Source organism: Leptonychotes weddellii, chromosome X (genome assembly GCF_054177405.1).
Source record: "Leptonychotes weddellii isolate Sample4059 chromosome X, ASM5417740v2, whole genome shotgun sequence".
Taxonomy (NCBI): Eukaryota; Metazoa; Chordata; class Mammalia; order Carnivora; family Phocidae; genus Leptonychotes; species Leptonychotes weddellii.
In genome coordinates this window covers 91,012,577-91,039,728 of record NC_138385.1, presented here as the reverse complement: position 1 = coordinate 91,039,728, position 27,152 = coordinate 91,012,577, and the positions used below count along the sequence as shown (strand labels likewise).

Sequence of the window (27,152 nt, the reverse complement as noted above, 5' to 3'; positions counted from 1 at the left end):
TTAAAAATATTTTTATCCTTCTGAAAAAGTTAACTTTAATATAAGTCATATAGCATTTAATTATATGTAAATAATGATGAGATTTTCTTCCTTTAAATAACAGATACCTGCTTTAGCTTACAGTTGCCACTTTTGAGGTTCCTGGTGTGTGTAATAATTGCACACAAATTTTATTTCCAGAGACACAACTAGATTATGTCCATGAGTTTTTATTATCTCTATGACTATATTGCCTTTTCTAAACATTTATTTTAGGATATTAAACTTTCTCTATGACCCAATCATTAATGAGACTATTTAGAGCTCTTGTCAAATACCTGAATTCATAATCAGTAATACGCAGTGTTGAAAGAAATGTAGAGAGAAACATAATCAACTTCTGCCTACCATTTTCAGAGGAGATGGGGCAATAAAATAAATTTGTAAAATAGGAGACCCAGTTACTCTTTATAACCACATTGCACATAGTACATGTGTGCTAAAGAGGTCTCAGTCTTTTAGCATAGATGTTAAACAGTGAATAGTTGACTTTAATACCTACAGTTGCCAAATATTATGTTATAATAAGAAAAGTGAAGGTGCACAACTGTCCTATTAATAAATCGATAAGTCAGGAGCCTAGAGGTTGAAAGTGTGGTCTGGGGTCAGACTGCTTAGGCTTGAAACCTGGCCTCACCACCTTGGGCAGACTCCCCAGCTTCTCTGTGCCTCAGTTTCTTTATCTCTAAAACAGAAGTAGTGAGGGGCCTCTGGGTTGGTCAGTTGGTTAAGCGACTGCCTTCGGCTCAGGTCATGATCCCGGAGTCTCAGGATCCAGTCCTGCATCAGGCTCCCCACTCAGCGGGGAGTCTGCTTCTCCCTCTGACCCTCACCCCTCTCGTGCTCTCACTCTCTCTCTCAAATAAATTAAAAAAATATTTTTTAAAATGTAAAAAAGAAAAAACAGGAGTAATGATAGTTTATACCGCATTGGCTATTGTGAAGTAGAACAGTCCCTGGTACATTGTAACCAGTAGCTTTCCGTGATGATGGTGATAGAGAATGATAAGTGATGGTTGTTTTGTATTTCCAAGTAATATATACTGTTTCTTTCCCTGTCTTTTCCCACTTTATTCTCTCACAGTCCTTCTGTGTAAAAAAACTGAGACAAAATTTAGTGTTTAGCTCTTACAAATATACTTTAAGATTCTTTATTAATCTGTTGTAATTTTGTTAATTCCTGGAGGAAAATGATGACAAAGATCTTGTCCTCTTCTAAGTTCTATAATAGCATCATTATATTTACTCTCCCATAAATAATGGGATAAGTATGAACGTAAAAAGTAAGTATGCTGTACACTTGGCATCAGTGTGAACTTGAATATTACCACATGGTCATAGGCAACAACAGCTAGCCAATTTCTTAATTAATTTCTATATGTACTTCTGTTGAGGTTATTTATTTTATATGAAATAATGACGTTGCATTTAAAATACTAGAGTTCACAGGTAAATGAACACCTTTTAAATCACATTCATTTTCTTTCACGTTAGTGATCCAGGCTTATCCATTTTTGGAACAGGCACCAACATTTTAGACATGAGACATTACTGAAATGACTTCAGAATTCACGCCTACCCAGCTTTTTAATAGTACCATCCTATGAACTTTACTGCTTCTTGTTTTTATTTCTTACTTATTTCCAATGAAATACACATACATTCACTTATCTAAATATATAATTAACCTAAAGGTATGGGAAATTAACGTTATAGTAATTGTCTATATAAGTGCTAAAATTAATGCTTTTCTGAAATAATATTGTTGGTTATTGTTAAGTCCATTATATTGTAGACTTCGAGTTCATTAAAATTCATATTTTTTTATTTTTTAATCAATATTTTGAAATGCAAGGCACTTGTGTAAGTAAAACTTGGGTAATTTTTTCCCAAAGAGAAAAGTAACAATCTTCCTTAGAGAGGAAGAAAAATCTCTTTTTTCCCATCTTTTTTTTTACTTAAATGAAAATATTTTAACATTTACAATGTGAAGATTTTCTTGTGATTTTTTTCCCTTTCAAGTTCTCCCACTGTCCATAATTTAAAGTTTTTGTTTGCTCATAAAGCTGACATAATTTCAGGATTTCTAGATAATCTTTAAAGTGTAATAAAGCATTTTCTAAAATGGCTTTATTTAAATGGGAAATGGAATCTCACCCTTTTTATTAGGAGGAGGGCTTGCCACACATTACCTCTTAATTATTGATATAGAAGTGTTGGATATAATTATTAAAACTTCATCAATGAAAATAAAGGCAGGAAATACAGGATTTCACAAAAGAGATGGAGAAAAAAGTTTACATTAGCAATATTTTATCACTCTTCTGTCTCTAGTTGGTTGTAGTTGAAGTGGCTCTGTAGAAACCTACTTTTTGTTGTGTAATATGTATCAAGTATAATATGCTAATAACCAATATTTGAATTTCCCATTATTACTTTTATTTTGCCACAGAACAAATAGTAAGGACTGTTGGGGGAGTAAGGTGCGTTCTTTCTTCAGAATATTGAATTACCATGCTACATTTTATAAGTTTCACAGGCAATTTTCTTACCAAGTAGTTATTTGATTAAGTTGAGGATAGGCTTCTTCGGGCAAACTTTAGAAACCAGAACATTCAGATAGGAATTTTTTACTAGTTTAAACGTGGCATTATTGAATATGGATTCATGGAGCATGTGGCAATTTTTTTTTTTAAAGATTTTATTTATTTGACAGAGAAAGACACAGCGAGAGAGGGAACACAAACGGGGAGTGGGAGAGGGAGAAGCAGACTCCCTGCCGAGCAGGGAGCCCGATGCGGGACTCGATCCAGGGACTCCAGGATCATGACCTGAGCCGAAGGCAGTCGCTTAACCAACTGAGCTACCCAGGCGCCCGAGCATGTGGCAATTTTGATAGGATAATTTTTTTGTAAATGATTGTGTAATATACTTGAAAACATTCCAGTCGCTTCACTTTTTTTTTTTTTTGATGCTGTCTTTTTCTAGGGTATGTATATTAAATCAACATATGATGGCCTCCATGTAATTACTGGAACTACAGAAAATGTAAGTATTATAACATTTCAGATTATAGGGTGTGTTTTTCTTTTTATTGTTAAACAACTTCTATATCTCAACGTAATTGAGGTTGACTTCTGAGGACATGAATAGATTAAGAGGAAAAAACTAAAAGGACACATTGAGTTAGTAAGTGCTGGTTTGGGAAGAATTTCAATCATTTTATTTAGTTTAGAGTAACTATTTACTTAGAGTAAATCAGATGTTTTCTGTTCACAGCCAGAGATTTGTCTTTGTTAAGTATTTTCTGGTTCATGACAAGTTACTGTGACATCTAAAAGAATCAACTTCCGTCTATCAAATAGTTTAGTTATATTAAGAAACTTATGTAAGAAAGAAACATCAGATAATTCACGCTTTCTGAATATGCATTATAATTCAGCTTAATTCAGTGAGGTGACAGCATGGTATAACTCACTGGTTTTCACAGTGAGGTCCCTCCCTGGATCAGCAGCATCAGCCTCCCTTGGCAACTTGTTAGAGATACATATTCTTGCCACCCCCCCCCCGCCAGAACTACTGAATCCGAAATTCTGGAGACCAGCCTGTTTCTTAATAAGAGATTTTGTTTTTTATTTTGGGGGGGTTTTTTTAAAGATTTTATTTATTTATTTGAGAGAGAAAGCATGTACACAAGAGAGAGCACAAGCAGAGGGAGCAGCAGAGGGAGAGAGAGAAGCAGGCTCCCCACTGAGCAGGGAGCCCGATGTGGGGTTCAAACCCAGGATGCTGGGACCATGACCTGAGCCAAAGGCAGGTGCCCAACCAACTGAGCCACCCAGGTGCCCCAAGAGATTTTGTTTTAACAGGTAATTCTAAGACATGCTGAAGTTTGAGAACCACTGCAAGCAGTGGGTCAGAATCCCTAGGCCTAGGACCTACAATTAGTTCTGCATCTTAATGGCAGTGTAATTTTTGGCAAGTCACTTACCCTGCCATTGCTTTAGTTTCCTCAACTGTAAACTGGAAATATTATCTGCACTACATACCTCACTAGGTTGATCTGAAAATAAGCTAATAAATGTGAAAGGCTATGCAATAAAGAGCTACAGAAATGTGAGGTGATTGTGTTGAGCCTGAACATGATCACTAAAATAGATTTGAATAGGGTAATAAATCATTATTCCTCCATTTGGTTGTCCCAGACTTCCATCTTACTCGTAAGCAGGTGCTGAGCTTTGAATTTTTTTTTTCTTTTAGAAATTCTGACAAATTACATGTTTATGCTGTGTTCCTTCAAAGAAGACTGGGGTGGAGTTAGTTAATGTCAAGTAGTCATAGATCTCAATATTTTACCAGCATTTTCTTTTAAAAAAAATTAACGTAATTCACTTACTACTTTAATCATTTATTGCTTTTTTCCCACTAACTTCTCTTGGTTTCTTGAGAATAGTGAAATACATAATGTACATTGCAGTTGGATTGCTATACTGACTTTACATTTGGTATTAAATACGGGGTCAGAAATATCAGTAATATGTATGTTGTCAACCAATTAAAATTTTTAAAGCAGTGAAATACTGTAATGATACTCCTATCACTGATTCATCATTCTCATTTGTTTGTACATTCCTCCAATCATTCATTTATTCACTTGTTCTTGTAACAAACTTTTGTTTCATGTCTGCTATGTTCCAGGCATGGGGCTAGGTATTGAAGGAATTTTTAAACTAAACTAGTTTGCTGTTCCTAAGGAATGCAACTAGGGGTTTATGTGTGTAAACAGGTACTGAAATTTATGTAGACAGACAAAGGAAAGAATCATAAATGCTGCCAATGAAACTAGAGAAATAATCACAGAAATGATTTTGAACTATATCTTGAAGAATTTATAGGAATGCATCTCTGTATTGCCTGGGGTCTATTAAAAAAGTGGAGTACTATGTACTGTTCATATTAATTACTCAGTAATATTTGATAAATGGATGAGTGATCAAAGAAAGATTGATTCTATGAATAGTTTAGATATGAACCATATATTAATGGCTTATCATTTAATTCTTTATTCTTGAAAATGTTTTACCATTTTTGGTACCCTCAGTCATTTATCATTAGTAGATCTCTGTTGAGTCTTAGTAAATCTGCTCACTAAAGTGGTTAAGTTATTTTGCTTTGCTCTGCCCTAGTTTCTTAGTTTTCTTTTAGGTAAAATGAGAAGTTTAGACAAAATGATCTCTACGGTCCCATTTAACACTGAAAGTCTATAATTTATATGACTTATTCCCTTTTTTACTTATCTGGGAAAGAAGTTGTTTCAGTTTCTTTCAATTTTATATACCAACTATCATTTTCTTTTATACCATGATTAGAACCATTGGCTTGATATTTTTCTTCTATACTCTCCTTTAAAAAGATCAATTGTAAGCCAGATAGCACAGGGACTGAGTATAGTTACAGCCCTATTATAGTAATGATTTACACACTTTTCAGAATTGTTGCATGGTACTTGTCTGATTTGATAATATGCCTACCTCCTAAAGGTGCTGTGAAGAAAAATACATTGTTTTCTTGTTATGATACCATTCTGAGGGTTGAGTTCATATCCTAGATGAACTACCCTCTTAAGAGTATACTTGCGTTATTATTTGAGTAACTGGAATTCTCTGGGATATTATCTTACCTTGAATTCTGACCTATGATAGATCATTCTTTTGTGAATTTCAAAATTTGTTGAATAGAGGTTAATATTGTTTCAAGACTTCTTTGTTTTGAAATAATTGGAAATTGGAAATGAATAAAAAATAAACTGGAAATCAGTTTTTAAAGTAAATCCTACTTTCTATTATTAGTTATCTGTAGAGCGCAAACAGTATATTAAATACTAGTAGTCATTTTTGTTTAATTTTTTCAAGATTAAATAATTTCTTGATCTAAAGAGGTGAACTTATTGTAGTATTTTCAGGGAAAAGAAATGAGTGATAAAATTTATGTTCTTTATCATTTCCATTATGTTAAATTTAGTCACCTGCAGATCGGTGCAAGAAAATCCATGCTGGCGATGAAGTGATTCAAGTTAATCATCAGACTGTGGTATGTATAATTACCTTATGAGTCAGTGGGAGGAAATAATATAAAGATCTGCTAAAGCTTTAAAAGGATATCAATGAAATAAAAACACCTGTTTGTGTACAAAATGATTGAATAGCCTTTTTTCAGATAGCTGAATCAATATTCTTAATTATTTGACAGAAGATAAGGCATAGTTTTTAAAAAACCATAGTTTTAATACCAGGCTTGGAAATACTGGTGTTGGCTGAGGTTAGATATGCATTTCTATATAGACAGGTGCAGGATAATGTCATATACCCCATGACCTGAGATAATAACTTTGGGCTAAAAATTAAAGTGATGATGCACACAAATTCAACCTTTTCTGGATATGGAATTTCCTAGTAGGTATGTTTTGTAAGGGCATACGTTCATTCATCTACTTTAACATTGATTTGTTCACTGAAGTGTCTAGTAGATTGGTTTATTTTAAATGTTGATTTTTTAAACAAATTTAAAAATTAATAGCCAAATTGGCTCTTCATTTCCCAAAAGAAGACTACAGTTTTTGTTTTAAAACTGTTTCATGTAACTAAATAAGTTCATAAAATTTTCTTGCTCTGTGAACCTCATGAATCCCTTTCTAGGCTAAGATCTTGACAGTGGCATTTTTGTGTCTAGGATAGACTTCCAAGGGCTGTTTTCTTTAATGTTAGTTTTAGAAAATGAACATCATATAATTTTCACTTTGGGCTGTTTTCTGTCTCAGTTGATTTACTTTCTTCTTCTATATCTGCCAAAATAAAGTATATTCTCTAAAACAAATGAAGTTAAAATAATCGGATTATTAATATAATAAACTTCATTTGCAAAAAATGTGGGGTTTTTTTCTGGTAAATATTCTACTTATAGCTTACTAATCCTTCAGAGTGAATAATTATTTCCTATTGTACCTTTTAACTAAATTTGTTTTTGCCTGTTCTAGTCATAGAAGAAACTATTAAAAGGAAAGTCTATATTTTGGGGATAAGAAGACTGGTGTGAAAAACTCCAGTCTTTCTCACTGATTCTGGTGTGAAGGCAGAAGACATTTCATTTTTGGATTTGAGTAAACTGACAACTTTATGATATTGTGGAGAGGCTCCTGAACACTGATAATTAAAATTACACTGTTTCTTCAATGAGTTCATTAACTAAGTGAATAAAAATTAATGAAAGTTTAAAAAATTAAACATATAGGTGTTAGGTTAATAATAATTAATGCAGAATTCTGGTCATCAGCAAAGCCTTTCCACACTATGACAGTTTTGATAATGAGAAAGTTGTCATTACTAGAAACTATACAAAGTGTTTGTCCTAACTTAAGTTTCTTGTCCCCTACGATGAGGATTTGGGCAGTGGGATAAAGCAGCTGCTTCAGTAGACAGGCAGCTTCTCCCTCTTGTAATGTTCATGCTGCCTCCATTTTTGCAATGTGACCTGAACAAATATGACATCTGTTCGATAGTTGGACCAATTTCCAGTTGGTCAATTCTAAGTGGGTGGAATTAGTCCCTAATGAAAAATAAAATTGTTTAAAGGATACTCTTTGTGGGGCAAAGATTTTGATGTTGACCAAATGAATATGAAAGTCTTTAAGGGACTACAAGTGAACTAATAAAATTTATATAGATTGATGATACATAAATACTGTGAGAATGTGTAAATACATCTTTGCATCACAGGAATATTCTAAAATATTGAGAGTGACACAGAATGATGGTTGGGGGAACTTGCTTCCAGTTTTTGCTCTGAAATTGACTTTTGGCTTTAAGTGAATCATAGTAACTAAGCATCAGTTTACCTTTTTATAATAATAATAACCATAGCCAACGTTTACTGAGTTCTTACAGTGTGCCAAGCATCATGTTAAGTACTTTACATATTTTATGTCATTTACTACTTAAAATAATTAGACAAAAAAGGTGTATGTGGAAATTGAGACTCAGAATGATTAACTCGCCTGCAACTCAAAGCTCTCTGACTCCAAGGCCTTCAGTTTTATTATACTACCTCCCCAAACTCAAATTATACAATTATCAAGCAAAAGGAGAAGAATTCTAATGATCATGTAAGTAAAACTCAGGATTCAGTGAGAGATTAAGGGGGAGGGGGGCCAAGGGTAAGAGAAGAGGAAAGGAAGTGAGAATTTACATAACTAGGGCAGTGAATCAGCTGGAGTGAAATTAGAAATGGGTTAGAAATTTAACTTTATTGCTACTTCCTCACTCCTTTCCTTCAGATATATATGTAAAACACCTATCACAATGCCAGGCACACATTAAGAGCTCAATAAAAATTAACTTTCCAACCTACCTTCCTCCCTTTTACCTACAACAACTCTTGGGCCAATTGGAGTCTGGTGTCTTGGCAGAATGCTACTAGAACCTACAAATTGATTTTGGATGATAACAGAGACATTCTCTGACAGGAGAATATGTTGAATTCCCTAAAAGTAGCCTTCCTTAATAATGTAATCAATTACCAGATTGTCTTCTTTGTGTTAAAATGAGAGGCCTATTTGTGTAAGAATGGCTCATTTTATTAAATGCAGCCTAGTCTGCTCTCTATTTCTTGCTGTTGCCTCCTTTGTGGTCTGTACAGTGCTTTTAACTTCTTACTAGACAATATACAGAGGTGATGAAATGGAAATTATCTGGGTTTTGTTACTATAAAAGGTTTGGTAGGTAGATAAATGAGTTGAAACAAGTATAAATTATTTGTAGTCTACAATTGCCCCTTCTGTCCCTCCATTAATTACCAGAGACATTAGGGGTTGGTTATGATATAATAATTACATTAAGGAGTGGCCTAATACATTTGAAATACTTATTTAATATTATTTTTTAATCCAGTAATTAATTGACCAGAATAGCAAGATAATTGCCAATATTGTTCTATACCAATTTAGATTCAATAATGAAGAGTAATGTTCAATCTTATGTTTTGATTGTTATTAGCCCAGTTAGTATTTTTCTGTAATTCTAAAATTTCCTACTGCTAAAGGTAGTAATATACAATATAAAATCTGACAACTTTTCTTATTTTAAAATACATAGAAAAGCATCTTGAAATTTTTCCCTAAGGGTCTGAGAAAGTTGAATGATTCACAGATGAATTCAAATACTATTTTTTTGAAATTGCTAGTATGGTATATCTTCAAGATGTCCAATTAGATGTATGTATTTTCTAGTTTGCTCTCTTTTTAAAAAGTATATTTTCTTATTTGAAATGAAACTGGAAGTTTTATGTCCTTTTTCATATTGCTATATTCTTTATTATAAATGGCTTTTAAGCTTTTCAAATCAACATACTTCTGTGGCTGAGAAACTGTGGCTGCCAGGTAGGAAGAAGAAAAAATCATGAACATCCAAGCAAAGCAGACTGAGTCCCATTGCATGTCTTCCCCGCCAGTGAAGATCCAACTCCTCAAAGCTGCTGGAATCTCCCAAGATTTTTTCCACTTCATCTGCCACTACATCCCTCTCTCTGGGAGATACCTCGGCATAGTTTGAACCAGCAACTCTTCCCTCACGATGCACTTTTAACACGTTTTTTTAGCTGATGAGACTACTTATAGTTATTAAATCTATTGAGGCATATTCCTAATGAATCTGTTAAATTTTGTTAATACTGTTTTTGGTGTGTAAGTGTTTTAAAGATTCTATCCATACTAAAAACAGATATTTATTTCTTAGGAATATCAGTTAAAAGGGGTGGGGTATGTGGTGGTTGAATGCAGCATTTGGAAAATTTCCTTTCATTTTGTGTAAATATTAAAACATATTCACAATTATTCTGAAAGGTCTTCTGGAACCTGGTGACTACATTCTGGCATGAAATGGTTTATTATATGTTTCTATAAAGGCTACTGGAGTGGAAAATAACTAGGTTGGGAGAGTCAAAAAGATAGATTACAGCAAATAGTTGGGATGTAGGACATTGATTAGTGAGAAATGGAAGATGAGTACTATAAGCTAGTGTTTTTTATTACCCACCAAATGGTAAACATTGCTCAACAAGACTTACAGGTGGTGGCAGTGGGGGCTACGGAAAGGGAACATATTAAAGGACTACTGAGTCATCTGGAGATGTCATTCTAAATTCATTTATATAATTCTGAAAGGTGTCTTCCTTATTCTCTCTTATTCTCACCTCTAGTCTCTCCTTCTTGATTTTGTCCTCACCCTCTTGTTCCTTTAACCCCAGAACAGGAGAATATTGTTTACAAGGGAAACCAGCATCATCAGAATGGATACAGAATGTGGTGACCCATTAAAGCCCAGCTCTCCCCACCCCTCCCTCTCACCCTACCGCCCAGTCCCTGAACTTCAGCAGGAAGTAGTGGCTTATTGAATGGAATCAATATCATGATATTGACTAACACCAGATGTTCCCTTTCTTTCTCTCTCTCTCTGTCTTTTTAAATTTACTAAATTGTTGTCTTTATTTTTTAAGGTTTTTTTTTTTTCTAATTCCATTTTTTTCTCCTTTCCTTTACCATCCTCATCACTTCTCACTTGACTGTTTCTCCTCCATTCTTCATCTTGTTTACTTTTTTTATTCTTGCCTATTTTCTTTTGTTCTTCCTTCTCAAATGAGGAAGTATTTATCTTATAATTCCTTATGCCCAAAATATTGAAAACTGAGACCTCAAAAAGCAGTATTTCTGGTATACCTCATATCTTATTCCTGTAAACCCAAGATGTTGCTGGAGTACAGAGGTTGAATATATTAGCATGGCATTTAACATATTGCTTAATGAATGACTATGAAAATACCATAAAATAACTCTATTAGGGTTCTAAGAAATTGGTATCCTAAAACAGGAAAGGAATTGTTCTCTTTTGGAAGGGAAAAAAATCATGAAGAGTTATTTATCAAAAATTAAAGGAAACAATGCATCATAGATTTCAACCATTCATAGTAATATTTTATTTCAGGTTCTGCCTTATATGGTAGGTAGTTTATGAGATTAATATAGGTTTTTTTTCTTCTATTTTGCATTAAACATTGTAGATTTGATGAGAATGTGTGGAAACTGGTTTCGAAGTGCTACATATTGATATAAATTATATAATATTTTATTTTGCCTAGAGAAATCAATTCATTACTTTATTATCCAATATATTTTGTGAGTTTTCTATTACCAACTGAAATTTGTTATATTAAGTCTTTATATAAAGGAGATAAGTTGTATGATGCCTTAATAATGGTAAATTGCTATTAACCAATTTATTTTTTCAGCAGATTTCTACATCCTGACTTATTTCTTTCTTAATTCTATACTTCTTACTACCTTCACCAGGAAAACGTAATTGTCTTTGAAAATGGTTACTCCCAATTTATTTTTATTAGTAGTATATATACATCTTTTGGTATCAACAGACAGTTAATATGATCTAGTTATTTTCCATGGAATTTTAGAAGTTTTTTTTATAAGTGATTATTTTGTATGTTTCAAATGTATCTATTGGCTGATGTTCTTACCTGCTTTGGCTTATTAAGTGTGCAACTCACTTGCAAATCAGTATCAATAGCTTCAGCCCTTTTCCTACCTGTATGGAAAAGGCAAAAAGTCAGCCAGTCACAATTGCCTAATATACTTTCTGTGGGGTGGGCAATTAGTAGATAATAGTTAACTGTCTGAAAAAGATAAAAATTATTGCATGAAAGGGAAACATGTTAGAGCACCATAACACAGGAAATTCAAGAGATAATGATAACAATCTCAAATTCTTTTTAGGTTATTTAGCCCTAGGATTCAAATATAGGCTTCATCCTCTAAATTAATATTCTGATCAGCCTCGTGGCTGAAACTTTAGGTAGTGTAACCACTGATTACTTTTACATTTCTCTCATCTTATTACCCTAATACTGGACAATAAAGAATTTTTTTAAATTGAAACAAATGTCTGAGAGAGTTCAGTATGGCCCCATTTGGAGCTGACACTAAGTTACCTTTTTTGTCTGAGTTGTTGGATTTCTGGTAAAATGATTTCTAAAGATAACTGCTACAGTGAAAGTATTTTTAGCCATTATGGAAGTTCTTAAATTAAGTTTTTTATTAATAAAGATTTATATTGCTGTTTATTTAGCTATATATATACATATATACACATGCTTTGGTTTTGTTTTGATACATATAGACGTCTATTGCAGTATTTGCTTATATTTTCAGGTAAACATGTCTGTTAAATGTCTGACAGTAAATGATATTCATAGCAAAAGTTGTACATTTTTAAGCATGTCACTTTTTGAATAGCATGGTTTGGGTTACTTTTAATTTTTTTTTCCATTTGGAGTCCCAAATTAAATTTAAGCATGGTTTTTCATAAGAACAGATGTTTTCTTTATTCTTTCTCAGAATTCTTATAATATATATAATATAATATATAAAAATCTATAGGAGCTATAGATTTTTTAGATAACAGTGCTTTGTTTCACCCTTTAGTTTTGTTGACTAAGACTCTTTTTTATTTTAAGATGTGTATTTCCAGTATCTTTGCAAGAACAGAAATGAAATATAGGAAGGAATGGTGAAATATAATAATTTCCTAATATGTAAACACAAAATTGTTTTAAAATTCAACCCATGTAAATATCTTTAAAACTTTTAGTTAAAAACCTGTATTATTATGGTTCTTTTAAAATATGTCCTTGATTTTGGTGGGGGGATGAGGTTCTGTTGTATGACCAAAGATTTTCCCCAAAAGCCTTTCCCTGTAATGTGATTGTCTTCTTCCTCCATCTTTCCCTAGCAGAGGCTTTCAAATTCACTCAATTTTATGTTTTGGAATGAAATAAAAATAACATTGGCTTTGATTCGGTTTCCTATAGCATATACAAATGTAAACCATTAAGCCTCCAAAATAAACCTTTGGCCTTCAGAGACCACAACATTACCAAATACCACATGGAAATGGAAGAAGGGAAAGAGAGCTGTATGCTCAAAATGCTAAACTGTACCCACAGTTTTTTAATCAGCCGGTCACAGAAGCAGAGACACCAGTGATAGAAAGGCTGCAGTTAGGGTATGTGATAGATAACAGGAGATGATGCAAGTAACAGGATATGCAAATGTGTCACTTTTGGTGAAAACTATGTGGGTGAGTCGTAAAACGTAAAGGAAAAAAATGATGACTGTTTTCTTCCTCCCATGAGCTTCCGCATGAGCCAATCAAGAAATTCTGATGTAGCTCTACAGAACTTGTTGTTTATGGAGGAAAAGACTCTAGGAAGGGGGTGTGCAATAGGTAAAAGTACTAGTTTACTGTAGTCCTCAAGTTGGCTTTCTGTCTTGGACTACTTGTTCATTCTATAGCAGTGAGAAATGTGCTTTCTCTTTAAATATATACACACGTTGTATATATGACTCTCTGAAATTCACATGAAAATACTAAGTACAAAAACATACATGTAAATCAAATTGTGAGCAACTCAGCATGGTCCAAGCTTCAGAGTAAAATTAAGCCACATAAAAAACAAATGCCTTAAAAAACAAATGCCTTGGCATCCTCTTACTTCACTGGATAAGTGCCTTTTAAAGTTAAGGAGGATGTGAGATGAAGAGTCGTTTAATGAATAAAGATGTAAAATTATGGGGGTTTTCCCCTAATGAAAATAAAACTTTTAATTTCCATATTCCTTCTTTTCAAATGCTTGTTCCTTTTCTCTTCCCCAAGATTACCTTTTCTAAACTAATGTTTGTAAAAATATCAATACTAAGGTTTTATATAAAATAGTTACACCTTAGAGCATTTCTGAATACTGTGAATTACCTATTTAAATTACTTCATGCTAGAAGTTAAAATCATTTTTTTGTGTGTGTAGTTACTTAACCAAATGTATACCTTTCAGCTTATATTCACTTATATTTGAACCATGGGCAAATCTCTGTTTCTACTCAGTAAATGAATGGAAGAGCAGAATTAGGATATGTCCAAATATACTATAATTTAATATTGTAAGACCTTCTCATTAATATTTTGTGAAAAAAATAAATTTAGGTGAAGGCGAAGTTTCTAGATTGGTACTCAAGGTTTATAGTTCTAGGATCTTTGAAAGATACTGTATATCAAAATTCATTACTTCTGAAATGTTTATAAATATGAGATTTCCTCCACATAGCTTGTTTTGCTAAAGAAAGAGGCAGTCACAGATATAAAATGTTGGATTTATTAGGTATATCAATATCTTTTTAGTAATGCGAAGGAATAGAACATTATAATAAATATCTCAGCAACAAAAGATTTGTAAAGACAATGTCATTAGTCACAGCATGTGGGTTGTGTATTAAATTAAGTCTCTAAAGTGCTTTTAAAAAGAGTAGAAGGACATTTGGGTATAGCATGGCTCATGTCATCAGACATTCATATAGGCACACCTCAAGTCTCTTTGAAATTTCCTTTGTGAAGAGGTGTAATTTATACATTACAACTTGTGGGTAAGAGTGTGTGTATACACAGGAGCATGTATAAATGTTAATGAATCTGTTACTTTGTCTTGTGAAGGATAATAACTTTAAAAATAGTTTAAGAAATGACCTATCTTCCTGTCTAGGTATAGAGATGTTTTCTTATAACTCCAAATACAACTGTGTCAAAGGTAAAGAAGTTCTGGGTTGATAGGCTTAAATTCTTACCTTTATACTTATTTTAACTTTGGCTTCTTGGGACCATAGGGTAGAGTTTCTTTTTATATGTTGGTCAAATAATTCACCAAGTGTTTGGGAATCAGATAGGCTAGGGCATGTCCTAAAGGGATCAGAGACTATTTCCTCCCTCTGTGTACCAAGAGGAAAGGAAGCCACTCATCTCTTCAGCACCAACCCCAAAGCCTCTTGTGCACCTAATCTGGGCAACTCATTGTCCAGGGACCTGCCACTTATGTTGCCCTTCACCCACGGAATTACAAGCCCCATCTACAAGAAAGCAGAACCTCTGGCTTTTAACATTTGGGATACCTTAAAGATTTTCTTGGGAAATTTAATCTGGTTTGTGTGGTATGTAAAATACATTTCAGTGTGCAGGTTGGCAGTTACATCTAAACTAGTAAGTAATATGACTTGCCATTGCTTAGAGACACTGGCTTGTGCTACTTTGGACAGTCAGGAAGATAGTAGTTCAGCATATGTGAAAATACATATTACTATAACTAATAATACAGAATTTGTATAAGGTGCATATGGTGATTTTTAAAAGATTCATTCACCCGTGAACTTAATATGAATGAAATATTCTAATAATGTTGAAAAGGAGAAACTTGGACTACTTACAACCACTTTAAAACAGTTTTCTGATTAAAAAAAAAAACCTTCTTAAAAGTGTTTATATAATGTGTATGATAAAGCAGAATCTTCCTATGACAAACAGGAACTTTATCCATTGTTACATTCCTTTTCATAATCACATCACTGTGACTTTAGGTCTGGAGTATCCAAGATGCAAATACTACTTTTTTCATATGTTCATTTATAAGAAAGTTTATTTGGTAAACTTAGGGTAAAGAATGTCTATTAGAGCTTTAGTATCATCAATTATATGCATTTAGAGAAAAATTTAATACATCTTGGTTTTACAGACTAAACTAAACTCCTGTTGGAGTTTCAAGGCCCTTTCTTGTCTCTGAAATGCTTTAATTCTCATGTCACCATATGATGTTACTAGTCAAGTTTTTAACAGATAATTGTCTACCATTTGTAAAGCACCTTATTGATTGCAAGTATATCCAGACAAATAAGACTCTGTTTTTATTCTCAAAACAAACAAACAAACGAAAAAAAAAACCCTCAAAATCCCGTTTTGTGAGGTAGCTGGAGAGGAGGTGGGGTGAGGAAAAATATATAACTTTAATTAGAGGCAGTATGTGAAAAAATGTCACTAGAGAGAGACAGTGTGCTATGAGATTCACATGAAGAAAAAAGGATTCTAGATGTTGAGAGGCTTTATGAGGTCAGCCATTTGTATGATGGATATTGCACTTACAGTGAACCTTTATGGATAGGTAAGATTTTGTAGGTGGGAGAAAAGTTACAAGCAGAAGGAAGAGTGCTTTTGCAGAGACATGGCCAAGGAAAAAAAGTAGTGTTGAGGAGAGTGTATACTTAAATCCACCACCTCTTCGAACCATATAGAACTGAAAGTTCTCAAAACAGTGATACTTTTTCTCACGCCTTTCTCCACTCCCTCAAACTCCACATCCTCTTAAACTGTTGACCTCCTAAGAAACTCAGCTTATGCCAATAGGAAGCCTTTCCTCAACCTGCAAAGATGGGTTAGATGCCCCTTTCAGGGACTCCCACTGAATCCTCTATTGACCCTATATTGAGGTTCTCTTTATTGTAAATGTTTCCCACTGCTCATTATGCTCTTTAACAAGGCTCGGGCTGATGTATGCACCATTACATGCATACTACATGGAAGGTACATGATAAATAAACTGACTGTAAGTTATTATAGTTAGTCTTAAAAACATTAAGCACCTAAAATATTCTGGACATGGGCGAGTCACTGCCTTCAAGAGGCTCATCGTGTGTGTAGTACAGCAGTTCTCAAAATGTGGTTCCCAGACCAGTAGCCTCAGCACCACTTGGGAACTTGTTTTAAAAATGCAAATTCCACCTCAGACCTACTGGATCAAAAACTGAGGGTTAAAACACAGCAATCTGTTTTAACAAGCTTTCCAGTTGATTCTAACGCATGCTAAAGTTTGAGAAGCACATTAAAGTGAAATAAAGACTAGACAGCTGTGGCCATATTGACGAAGGAGCTATTTGAGGAAGTGATTCTTTAGTTGGGCCTTCAGAGAGCTTTTCAAAGGTTTATAAGGGAAAAACACTTTCTCACTGTAGCAGTATTTCGGAGCTACAAAAGACTAGAGGCAGAAAGACCAGTTTGGACTCTATTTTAAGTCTAGCAATCAGGTAAAGCAAGCCAGAACTAAGGCAGTAAGAAGAGACATTAGTTTCTAGGATCTATTCTTTAGGACAAGTGGATTAAAAAGAGGGGAAGTGGTCATAGGTGACCCCATGCTCCAAATTTGAGATGATGATGGGGAAATTTTTTTTACTGATGTTGAATGAGAGCAGGGAGATAATGAGTTTTATTGTCAAAACGTTACATTCATTTGAATTACCAATAGGATATCTAGAGGGTGGGGCATGCTTGCTCTCATAATGCTTTGTGCTTTAGAATCGAACAGACTTGAATATGAATTCTGGCTTTGCCACTTAACCAAATTTGTAATGTTGGCTGAGAAAACTTAGAATCTCCTTTTGCTTCAGTTTCTTCACATGTGAAATGGGTTTAATAGTTTCCCTCATACAGATGTTAAGAACGAAAATACAAAGCAACGTAATATAGTTATGAAGAATATAGCATAGTGGATTATTGTTGCAGATTATTCAGTAGCTATTAGTATGGATGAATTGAACTGTTGGAAGTATGCCACTAGAGTTCTTCTAGGAAGCAGGGATGATTAGTTTTGAGAGGCATATGCACAAAGTTGGTAGTGGAAGCTTTGGGAAGAGAAGAGACCATTGTAAAAAGACAGCTTGCAATTTTAGAAAGGAGTCTAATAGCCTAGGGTAAACACCTGCATTTATCGGTTGTGAGGAGGAAAAAAAGATGGAGAACACAGCAATCAGAGATGTACCAGGACCTAATCTGTTGTTGTATGATCTATTGGCATTTTGCTACCCATTCTGCATATTACAGTTGGAATGTATCATGACTTTGGAAATCTATTGTAATCGTTTAGCCTCTGCAAGAATATTGAAACATCGCTTTTGGTATTGAGCTCACTGTTTCACAAGTCAGCTGATTCCTTTCTGGATGTCTTTGATTATTAGAATATTTTTCTTCACATGTATCCTTAACCCATTATCTCTTGAAATTTTGTACCTTATTTAATTCCTTTCTGTATTAGTGGATTAGCCTCTTATGTTAGCCACCACTAGGATCCCTTCTTCCTTCTTTCAAATCTCCCTCTATCTTCTACTACAGAAACGATTTTATTGCAGCCAATGTAAAGAGTACTTGACAATCATTTTTTAAAGTTACTTTTATATCCTTACATGGTTTCTAATGCGGGTCTCTCACACAGTATTTTAAAAATATAGCCAGCAACAAAAGGAAAAATGGAAAGCTAATCTTAGAAAATGATTATTTTACTTATTTTCACATGAAGTTCTAACTCACATACTTGCCTCTTTTTATCATACCAGCTGTCCATGTCCCCCTATAATCTGTTAACCATAAGTATCTCAATAACAGTTAAAGAGAAAAGTTAATTTCAAGAATTCACTACACTTTATTATATGGCAGAAGATATGTTAGGATATCACAAAACCAAAGCTGGGAATCATTTTTCCTGGAGCTTTAGTACCATGTCACATTTGCCCTTGAATAGAACATGGTACAACCCAATAAATGGATACAATTGTTAAGAATTATATATAGTAGACAAGGTAGAAACTAATGAAGAAATGAACCAAATTAGAGAGTTTGAGATAAGTCTAAGGAAAAGGACTATTTAAATGAGAGATGTGAGGTCCGGTTGCTGTTTAGGAGTGTACAAGCCCTGGATTGGACTGATACAGCTAAAACCTACCTCTGTTACTGAGAAAAATGTCACACACAGGCTGTGAATTGCTCAGCCAGCTTCATTCCCATTCAGTAATTAATATGTGAACCTGATTTAACACTTAGGTATCTGCTGAAATCATTCACTGAACCAAAATCAACAGATAATACAGTTCTTATTAAGCACAGCTGAGTAATAAATTTTTTTTGCTAATCATCTGAAAGTATAATTAACAGAGAAGATGTAATTCCCCCATCACCACCTTTTACTGTTTTAAATAGTGTTGTCTTTCTGGTTATACTTTTTGTGGAAATTGTCCCTACATAACAAACAGTCCTCATTAAGTAATTCATAAAATTAATGATTTTCTAACGAATATCACTATTCATGGACTAAGTCCATTTATTTTGTTGATTTTGTTGTTTATAAGAATAACGTGTTTATCACTTAAAGTTCAGGAAATAGAAGTATGAAGAAGAAAATATATACTTATCCCTTTAACGTAACCACAGTTCATGATGTTGTGTATCTCTATCTTTTCTATATTTATATAAAAATTTTTTACAAAGGTAGAGTTGAGTTACATTTGCTATTTTGGGACTTCCCTTTTTTCCACACAACAATTTTTATATCCCTTACTAATGGACATTTACATAATGTACAGTTTTTGGTTGGTTTAAACAGTACTGTGACACACATGTTGCACATTTATCTCTGCTTTTATCCAAATCATTTCCTTATGATAGTGGAGGTAGAATTGGGGAATCAAAGGTACATAACTTTATATGGGTCTTCATGGATATTTGCTTACTTTTGTTTAAAATATTGCTGATGCTATGTCAGTGAGAGCGGGAAGGCTGATTGATAAATAGTAAAACTTGTGTTGCATGTGAGTGTTGGATCACTAAATTCTACACCTGAAACTAATACTACACTGTATGGTAACTAACTGGAATTTAAATAAAACTTGAAAAAAAAAAAGAAAACTGAAAAAAATAGTAAAATTATATACTTTTCTGCCATTAAATAACATTCAGCTATAAAATTAAAATCTAACCAAATTACTATTTTCTCATCAAAAAAACAATTTTACTTTCTCATGGAAAAACAATTCTGTTTTTGGGATTGCATATTCAAATAGGGTATAAAGTGTGAAAGAACAGGATGAATCAAATTGCATTGAACATGATAGAAGAAAACACCATCTAGCCTTAGAAATTCTCAACTAGTCACAATGATCGTATCAGGAAAAAATGGAAAGAAATTGGTGGATAGAAATGTGTAATTGTTGAGAATACATATGCTAAAAGAAAAAGATGGCCATCATATTGACTGTTTTAGTATAGTTAGTAATTATTTGAATAAATAAAATAAATGATAAAATGTGGTTATCATTAATAAGTTGTTCATAAACTCTTTGTATAAACAGCATGTTTTCTCCTCTAAACCTTGAACTCAAAAATCTGCTTGCATATTTTTTTGGCAAGCAAAATGAACACTTGGATTTGAATTCACTTTGCTTTGACTCTTGGCTTATAGAAATGGCTGCAGAGACACTACTTAGCTATCAGAGGAATCAGACTCAATGTTCTACACCTTTGGGCACATAATCCTCCTCACTGATATGTAATGGGAGACATTTGACCAGTTTCATTACTTTAGTTATCTGCGTTAATGTGATTTTTTTTAACTGGCAGCCTCTTATTCGTGTTAGGCAAGTATCATAATGATCATTTTGCTTCATATCAGGGACCCCTGAGTTTTTTTAAGCGTTGTAGAACCTCACTTCTTTTTTGTCCTTTTTCTCTTCACCATCACTCCTTTCAGCTGCAGTAGAGCTTATGATTTAAATGAATGCCCATGCATTTTATAAACCACCGTCTCCCATTATCCCACAGTGGCTGCAGTCCAGAGTATCTCTTCATCATAGTCTCAGAATCTGTGATTCTTTCCGTGGAAGTACTTACTCTTTTCAGCTTGATCATTATCTTCCAGGCAAAAACATGATGAATAACAGACAAGGGCACCCATTCCCTTGCACTTGGGTACCTAGGAAGAAACTAGATTACTGTTCAGACTATTTGTTAAATCCTGTTTATAATCCAGGATAAATTTTGATCCAATGTATTTATATAACATCCTGGAAAATTCTAATCCATTAGAGTTGGGATAAAATGTTCTCTAAGTGTGAAATGTGTTTAGAGCTATTTTTAATGTGCTTCTTTAAAGCATAGTGAGAGGATTTCAGTTACCTGATAGCTGCATAACTAGTCCATCTTCAAGCAAACTAACTAATTATTCTATGTTTAAAAGCTTAAAAGGATGATGAGTGAAGTAATTTAACACGGAAAAGAGTTGAGCCAGGTTTCAGGACATTTATTAAGTACTTGGGTTTAATTATACAATATGTTTTGAGGTGATTCTCAAATAGAATAGCTTTTCATTAAATTCAGCACATTATATTTTAAGTTTATAGGGTCATTTGGAACACATTTCCAATAGCTGCTGCATGGGAGTAGTGTGACGTCATTTTTTCTTCTATCCTTATAATGTGGTAAAAGGTTAATTCTATTGATGCTGTCTGCCATGCATCAGAGTGTTGCCTTGCTTTGTCAGTAGCAGCTATCAGTAGTATAAACTCAGTCTAATTGAGAGAGAATTGTACCACAAATTTCTAAAAGATGGTGATGAGAAAGCATGTGGTATAGCTTGCAAGCTCAGGACATTGCCAAATCCTTGTTTTCAAGCATGTGGATTTTTGAATTGTACTTGTGAACAGAGCTTGGATCTAGGCCTTGCACAGCATTAATGATGACATAATTTCTTTAAACTCTAAATTACTCCATTGGTAGGATACCGTTTTAGTCTCTGCTTTGACATGGTAAATGTCCATTATGTTATCTCATAATAATATGGACTCTAATGCAATAACATGGTTAATCAATTCAGAGATAAAATTTCTTTTTTGAGTATATATCTCCTGAAAATTGATAGGATGGTACACCAATTATGTGATTTTCTTTTTTTTTTTTTTACTAATCTTATTAAAGGGGGAGAACATTAAATCTTTGAATACTGTACCTCAATTTTATTGTAATGATTTTGCTGGTTACCAGGTGGGGTGGCAGTTGAAAAATTTGGTGAATGCACTACGAGAGGACCCGAGTGGTGTTATCTTAACTTTGAAAAAGCGACCTCAGAGCATGCTTACCTCAGCACCAGCTTTACTGAAAAATATGAGATGGAAGCCCCTTGCTCTGCAGGTAATGAAGCTTAATCATAAGTCATACACCATCATTTTAGCCATAGATTATCTCAGTAATGCTTCTTTATTGTGCCTCATCTCAGCAGCATATGGATTAATCTTGTATGCTTTTGAAAATTTGTTTGTGAAATTATCTCCTCACAGCTTATCCTAATAGGCTTAATTGTGATGAAATCTGTAAGTTACTATAACTAAAACCCAAATGATAAAGAACTCTGCCTTAATTTGTAAACATTTAAAGCATAATTACAAAAAAACACAAGTTATTTCAAGCCAAAATATGGATAGAGAGGGAAATGAGAGGTTTCATTTCGAGATGTAATCTTCTATTTAAAAGTTACACTATCATATTTCTTGGAGAAACTGGATGATAGTTTATAGAATTCTTTTAAATCAGGTCATAAGGTAGTAATAGTTATTTATAAACAGTAGGTAAAGGAAGTTTTATATAGTAATTAAAATGTACCTACTACATTCCCTTTGATCATTTTTTCTTTTCCACTCTGTCAGGTGGCAAGATAGGGAAATTATTGCATTAGAATTTCTGCATTTTTCTTCAGCATGAAACCACTCTAAAATATTACTCTATGGATGTTGATAAATTATATTCATTAAGAAGCATAGTTATCTAGGAAGTTATAAGAATATGATTCCGATTAATGAAAGACAAGGAAGTAATACATTTCTTTCCATTTCAGTCAATATAATCTTTAAACGCATCATAAAAGAAATATTTGTCTTTCAGAAAACCTGCATTTTTAAAATAGAAGACTATTACCTTTCTTAGAAGTCTAATTTTTTAAAATTGTAATTGCCCACTGAACTAGAACATTGCCCATTGTTCAGATTAAAAAGAAAAGCAATATATGTAAATGCCATTGTTATCACTGTTATATAAATTGTTCCAAACTTGTATATTAGTACCATTCTTAGATGTTTTTCCCCCTAAAATCCTAAATTCTCTGTTACACATGAATGGCCTTATGGAGTATAATGATTTCTCATCATTTAAAACTTTACTACTTATTGGCCTCAAAGTTGCATTATATTTAAATAACATAAAAACATATAAAATGTTCTAACATTAAGGTCTTTAAATTTTTAATGTTAATCTTTCATTTTTCAAATGAATATATGTAAACTGTATTAATATGTCCAAATACATTTGATTTGCAGTATATGTCTATTATCAAATATTTTTAATGTCATTAAAGTTCAGAGTTCAATGTTTTTTGACTCATTAAATCATAAATTAGCAGATCAGACTTTCCCATCACATCATTTTATTTTCTCACTGTATTATAAGTTGCTTTGTTGTTCCACTCTGTAGTTTTCCTATTGACATGTCTTCCTCAAAGATCCTGAGAGGCGGGAACACTGAAGAAGAGTCCCACAATTTCAGCCATTAGGTTTTCTTCTCTATATATGTGTAGTTAAACTTAACAACTTCTCTCTAATCCCTTCTATTTCACCTTGAACCCCAAAAAGACACTATTTTCTTATTGATCCATAAACTCTGTTTGAGGGAATATCTCTAGGAAATAAATTGATAATTTGGTCCCTTTTTAGATTCTTTTCCACAAGCACAAACTGGAGAATTAAGGTAATGACACTATCCAGTTAATCACTTTTATATAAAATGCTGAAATAATTGAAAAACCAACATTTCTTTTTTGCCACACATTTGGTGTGTATATTCAAAGCGGGAGAACAAAGACTTTAATTTTTTAAAATTATTTCACATCATGGTTTAATTATAATTATGTTATTAGGATACTGTTTCTAGATCCATTGCTAACTGCCAAGAAATATGCCTCACAGATCACTAATTATATTTATTCCTCATTGCCTGTTCAGTTACTCTGAATATATTTATAAATTTACTTTTTCAGATTGCTGAAATCAGAAAAAAGAAAATCAGCATTTCCATAAGTGCTTATATGTATCCACATTTTTGTAAATTTGTTATTTCAACTGAATTTAGTTCCACTGAAATGTATTGTCCAAGCTCAACTCCTTATAGATAAACAATACTGTTGGGAAGGTGGGGAATTTGCTTTCAACTTCTTTAAAAAATTGCTTCAGTGGTTGACTTTTTACAGAGCAGAAGGAAAAGTATTAGTTTTAATTCAATACTTCCTAATGGTGGTAAAGCAAGGTCTTGGTGGTAAGAGCAATGGATAAGTCCTCTAACCTACCATATCACCATCACCAAATACCCCTGAAATTTTGAAGACCTGAAATTGTACCATTACAGAGTTGTTTCTTGACCTTACAGCTTTGGCCTACTCTAAAATACAGAGATACCAAAAGCGTAATGGTAACTTTCTGGTCAGAATTTTTATAGAGTGTAAATTAACCAAAGCTGAACAAAACCTGAAGGTACCAGAATCTGTAGATTAAAGGTAGACTGCCTCCAGAGGGGGAAAAGTCAAAGAAATAATGATATAAGAAGGTCTTGCAGGCAGTTTTGGATTCCTTTGTGACTTTGCCTGAGGCCACATATTTTTCCTAGTGTCTAAGAAAGGACCTCAGATGTGAAATATAATGCTTAATGCAGGAATAATCCTCTGTGCAGCCCCAAGTACCAGTCTTACTGTATTCTTGCTTCTGGTATGTGTACAAATACGTTGGAGCTAAAATGTCTGTTAACTCAGTTAAATATAAATCTTCAGTGTTCTCACCTGGAGAATTGGACCTTAGGTTATTTTTTTTCCCATACAAACAGTCTACTAAGAATGATTTAAATAGAGGTAACAAAAAGAAATAATTTATGGCATTTATTTAACTCAGTATGTCTATTACAACTTTCTCTTCTCTACCAGGCTTAATTTACCTACTAGCATTTTCAAATAAAATATGGCCAAGTTTGTGTGGTGTGGAGGCAGACACTAATACATGCATCTTAAAAAAGAAAAACTTTGGGGCGCCTGGGTGGCTCAGTCGTTAAGCGTCTGCCTTCGGCTCAGGTCATGATCCCAGGGTCCTGGGATCGAGCCCCCGCATCGAGCCCCGCATCGGGCTCCCTGCTCCGCGGGAAGCCTGCTTCTCTCTCTCCCACTCCCCCTGCCTGTGTTCCCTCTCTCGCTGTCTCTCTCTCTGTCAAATAAATAAAACCTTTAAAAAAAAATTTAAAAAAATAAATAAAAAAGAAAAACTTTATTCTAACATAAGGAATAATTATTTTTTGAACTAACAAGGAAATAATTTGTACCTACACAAATAAAATTTAACCTTGTCTACCCTAAGGTAAAAGATCATTAAAGAATTCCACATTTTTATGAAAGAAGTTTTATTTCTAAAAATATTTTGAAAGGATAGTAACTTCTGTTGTTAATCAACTGCAATAATGAATTTGGATTTGGATTTTCTTGTGAAAATCATTCATGAAATTATAGCCAAATAAACAAAAGCATACAATTCAACTTCATGCTCACAGAGCAATTTCATTAGTACATTTCATGAAATTTGGCAGTTCTTTTTTTAAATTTTTGATTTCTCAAACATTTTGCAATAGAACTGAAAGACTTAAAGATACCTTAGTCAAATATTATGAGCAGATTTAATCTGGAGTTGAATTCTGTTGTCATCTGTACCCATTTATAAATAGTAGAGATGTTTTACCTGAGATAGAATCTTTTATTCTGTGAGAGCAAACCAGGGATCTCCTGCTTTCCAAGAACTGTTTTTAAAAACGTGTTCTTAGTAGCACTTCTACTAATGTCCTGGATTTTGGTGACCTTGGTGATTGCTTATGGTCAAGTTCTTCCAATTTAATGAAAAAATCCCAAGGAACTCTGAATAAGCTTCAAGGTATATTTTTGGTGTTTGTGGTTTTAAGTAAGTGTGTGTAGGTCACAAGCATGCGTGGGTGGTATCATTTTCTTCTTACAAGAGATGCATGGGAGAATTAGCTGGACGCTAGCAAGAGTGTTGATTGAAATCACATCACTGGGAATCAGCAATTTTTAAAAACATTAAAGAACCCAGCTTTTTTGGTGAGAATGCATCTCAAATGATCACTATAATCAATGTTGGAATTCAACATACTGATATAGGTTTCATTAAATACATTTTTATATGAAATAACAAGCTGTATCATTAGGATTATGTTCCTAAACTGCATTCTAATCCATAAATCTCTTATATCTGTGTGAGAGTTCCTTGTGTGGTTTTGTGCTTTTCATTTAAAATTTTATTGCTTAGCATTACCATTTTTACAGGATATTTAACTTTGAGCAGAAAAATAAATGGAAAGCAAATAGCTATAATAGTTTTGTCTATCGACTGGTATAACAACAAAAGAACACTAACTGATTACATTACATTTCATATACATACAGAGATGAATGGTTATTCTGTGAAAACCAAAACATAAGAAATAATAAAATTTGTTTGAATATCACAGTTATGGGTCAGGGTGACCAAAAAAACCATTACTAACAAAAGTTATGTTTCTGAGAGTTTTGTTTTAAAAGCATGTTTTGAAGGGAAGATAACCAATATTAGGTATGACACTAGAGAAGAAAAGAAATCTTAACTAAAAACGTAATTGTGCTGACTGAGAGGCAGAAACAATTATATGTTTTACATGCTCAAATTAGTAAATAGCTGCAAGCAGTTGTCACATCAAATTTTTGTTCAGCAGTGTTTAAGCAAATTAATTAAAGTATCTAAATCACATTTGTGGTTTTCAGCCAAATGCTTTCAAATGTTACGCTGACTACAGATAATCACCTAAAATGCAAAAATTATTTTTCAGTTTATTCTTTAGTTTCTTATTCTTTAATTAATATCCTAAAAATGATGTTTACTGTAACTTGAAAAAATGGAAGTCCAGTTTTAATGTTGCAGTATTAACTATGCCAGTAAGACTGGACAACACAAGAATAAGTGCACTCGTATTATAATGTCTTAGTACAATGTGCAAAATTTGATGACTCAGTGGATAAAACCATTTCATAGTGTGACTCTGGTCTATATTTCTTGTATATCATGTAACTACATATTTTTATGCACATATATCTGTATTTTTAAACCTATACAGATATGGTTTCCTGATCAAATTAATGGTCAGGGGAAAAAAATGTTTCTTTTCTTGGTGGTCTGACAGGAAAGATTACATGCTTATAAAAGAAAACTCAAATATTTTGTATGTATGAATTTAGATTCTAGA

At 33.3% G+C, this 27,152-nt stretch overlaps 1 protein-coding gene across 1 annotated transcript in view; it reads left to right on the top strand.

Moving 5' to 3' along the window:
• The window catches only part of CNKSR2 (connector enhancer of kinase suppressor of Ras 2), a 269,030-nt gene that overhangs the window by 134,444 nt on the left and 107,434 nt on the right, over positions 1–27,152 (top strand). The window contains exons 7-9 of the mRNA XM_081807972.1: positions 3,028–3,087; positions 6,061–6,129; positions 21,828–21,974. Of these exons, the coding sequence (XP_081664098.1) occupies positions 3,028–3,087; positions 6,061–6,129; positions 21,828–21,974 (276 nt within the window). The remainder of the gene's footprint in view (positions 1–3,027; positions 3,088–6,060; positions 6,130–21,827; positions 21,975–27,152) is intronic.